The sequence below is a fragment of the Pediculus humanus genome, genomic scaffold, assembly GCF_000006295.1.
Source record: "Pediculus humanus corporis 1103172108293 genomic scaffold, whole genome shotgun sequence".
Taxonomy (NCBI): Eukaryota; Metazoa; Arthropoda; class Insecta; order Psocodea; family Pediculidae; genus Pediculus; species Pediculus humanus.
Genome location: NW_002987862.1, coordinates 851,905 through 855,106, shown reverse-complemented (window position 1 = coordinate 855,106; position 3,202 = coordinate 851,905). Strand labels below are relative to the sequence as shown.

The 3,202-nt window shown below is 22.6% G+C and overlaps 1 protein-coding gene across 1 annotated transcript; it reads left to right on the top strand.

The window, feature by feature from the left end:
- Window positions 1–106: 106 nt before the first annotated feature.
- Phum_PHUM548730 (uncharacterized protein) lies at window positions 107–637 on the top strand (the record flags this gene model as incomplete). The annotated part of the gene is made up of 3 exons (XM_002431755.1): window positions 107–176; window positions 254–362; window positions 490–637. The coding sequence occupies 3 exons, from the start codon at window positions 107–109 to the stop codon at window positions 635–637; spliced, it is 327 nt and encodes a 108-aa protein (XP_002431800.1).
- Window positions 638–3,202: the final 2,565 nt, after the last annotated feature.

Below are 3,202 nucleotides of genomic sequence, written 5' to 3'. Positions count from 1 at the left end.
TTTATTACTTGTAGGGAATACAATACTTTTGCTTATATCCACTTTATTCCATGATCAATATGATGATCTTAATACAAGATGTGATAGTCATGGATTTCTCACTCCTATGAATTATATGTGCTTTATAATTACATTGGAAAATGTTTTTATGGTACCTACCATAATTATGTACATATGTGAGTAATTAATACTGCTATTAAAAGTTTTTTTTGTTTATTAAAGTACTTATGTATGTTTTTTTAATAATCAATAGATAAAGTTGATAAATTTAATAAAAGTAAAGCATGTCCTGATGTACAAAGAGATGAATGGATGGCAACATTTGTTCGAGATAGTTATTCATCTGGAGAAATTGGATTTCGGTATTATTTATTTTTCTTTTTTTTTTTGTTAAACTAATATTTCCTAACTTAAGTTATGAATTAAATGATTTTGAAACAATAATAATAATAATAATAATACAATTTTGTTTATTTTAATAATTTTCAGGGAGAACGGATGTCACATAGAAGATTTTTTAGAAAAACAAGCTGATATGATTCGATATTTAAAAGAACAAAACGTTCGACTAGTTCAAAAAGTTTTAATACTTAATAATATGGTAAAAGCTCAATCTGAAAACACAATGCAATGTTAGAAAATTCTAGAAAATCAAAAACCATCACTACAGAGTAATCATTAATTACTTAATAACAAATTAAAAAAATGATGCAAGTTTCCTCATTAATAATTACAAGCTAATTATATCTGATGAATGAATGTAAGGAAAAAAAGGGAAAAAAAAGTCCTAATAATAATCATAATAATAATAATTATGACCAATGTTAGTGCCTTTATGCTTATTACAAAGTACCTGTAATGATAACCTTAATTAAAAAAAAATTGAACTTGAAGATAATAAAAAGTTTATGTCATATTATTAATTACATAGAGGATTATGAATTTTTTTAATGACGTCATTACAGTAAGAAAAATAATTTTTTTTTTAAAAATAAAATTTAATTAATCACCCATAAATTTTTTGTTTGTAAATGAAAAAAAAAAAAAATACATAAATGGAATAAGATTTATTATTAATTATAAACTTTTTATCAGCCTTTATCAGTCAGCCTTCATTTTTTGTTTAAATTAAACTTGTGTCATCTTTTCGATTTTAATTATTAATATTTTAATGTCATTGGATTTCGAAATAAAAAAAAAGTCTTCCATTGAAATTTATGTATGTATGTGTAAATGTAAATAATATTTATTTTGTATAATAATATTATTACAGAATTAAGTATTTATTTTATTTTAGATTTTTTTTTTTTTTGTATAATTTTTTATAATATGTATTTATGTATTCAAACTATTATTAAGATATTAAATCTGATTTAATGTCATCGAATTAAAAAAAAATTATTATTTGTATAAAATATTCATTTATTCAATCTATGATTGATTGATTGATTGATTGTTTCATTCGACACTTTTGTTTTGTATTTTAATTTTTAAAAAAAATTTTATTTATTTATTTATATAAATGTCATTTCCTTTTTTATTTTTATTTTGTCTCACAATAATTATCATCATTATGGCTTTTAAAAAAATTTTAATTTTTATTTCGTGTTGTAATTAAAATATATTTGTAATATTATTATTATTATTATTATATTAATATATATATATATATATATATATATATTTTTTTTTTAAATTATGATTAAAGGAGTTTATTTTAAAAATAAATAAGAGAAAATAAAAATAATTAATTACTTTAATTATTACCCCAAAAAAAAAAAATAAAAATAAAACATTTATTTATAATTATCACATTCGTATAGGTAATACCAATAACTAATTAATAATATATAAAATTAATTACGTAATAATAATAATAATAATTTTTTTAATATTAAAAATAATAACATTTAAGGAATCTTTTTTAAATTATATATAATAATTATATGTAATGAATATGAAAAAGAAATTTTACACGTATTATTATTATTATTGTTATTATTATTATTATTAAATTTTACATTCTAAATACAAAAAATTATATATATTTTACTATTGAAAGTATTATTATTATTATTATTATAATTATTGTCATTGCAAATTTATGTCATTGTGTTTGTCACTTTTATTTACATTTATTATTAGTTCGGGGTTTTTACCAATAGATGTCACTAATGTTTGAAAATTGAAAATTTTGTTTTTAAATTCCTTTTATTATTAACGTCGTTGAGATGATGCCCCCCCCTCTCTCTCTCTCTTTTGTAAATTATTATTATTATTATTATTAATAAAATTTAGCAGGAGGTTAACGTGGAAAGAGAACTTTTCTTTTCATCAAATATAAACAATTTCGACGACATTAACATTTCGGTTTTGTTTTTTTTTTTTATATTCGTTTACCCTTGGGTTCGACCATTATCATCAACATTGTTTTTATTATTATTATTATTGTTGTAAAAAAAAAAAAAAAAAAGAAAAAGGATTCGAATGTAAATTAACATAGCCAGAAGAAAATGACGGTGATGATGATGATGATGATGATGAAAAATAATAATGATAAGAAGGTCACGCTTTAGAAACGTTTGCCGCCATTGTGTTGGGAAAATGATGAGACGATTCGGATTCTTCCATTTGTTTTAATTGTCTTATTACTTGGGCGTGCTCCTCTAGGAGTCTGGCAAATTCAATTTTTCTGCTTTCTGCTTCAACCTAAAATCAATTCATTATTATTATTATTATTGTAAAAAAGTTTCGACTGCTTAAAGTCGTGGGAAGAACAAAACATCAAAACCTTTTCGTAATCTGTGCGTCGTTTGTTTATCAATCATCATCATCGACTTTTGGGGGGAGGGGGGACGGAGGAGACAAAACCTAACGAAGACTTCAAAGTGTAAAATTCATTTGATTCTATTAAACGAAGTCAACACGCACGAGGGGCAGAGGGCAGGGGATTTCCCTCAGTTTGAATGAAATTTGCTAAAAACCCACGTGGTGAACACACGCGCGCTCACGTGCTTTATTTCGTCTTTATATAATTTAGGATTTTTTTTTTTTACTGGTTTTCCAAATAATAATAATAATAATATTTCCTTTTAATACCTGATATCTTTTGATTTTAGCAATTGGATTTTCTCTATTGTTTGAATTATCGGAATCATTTGATGGTTCAGTCTTTGGTATGTGTGAATTATCGTTGTCTAAG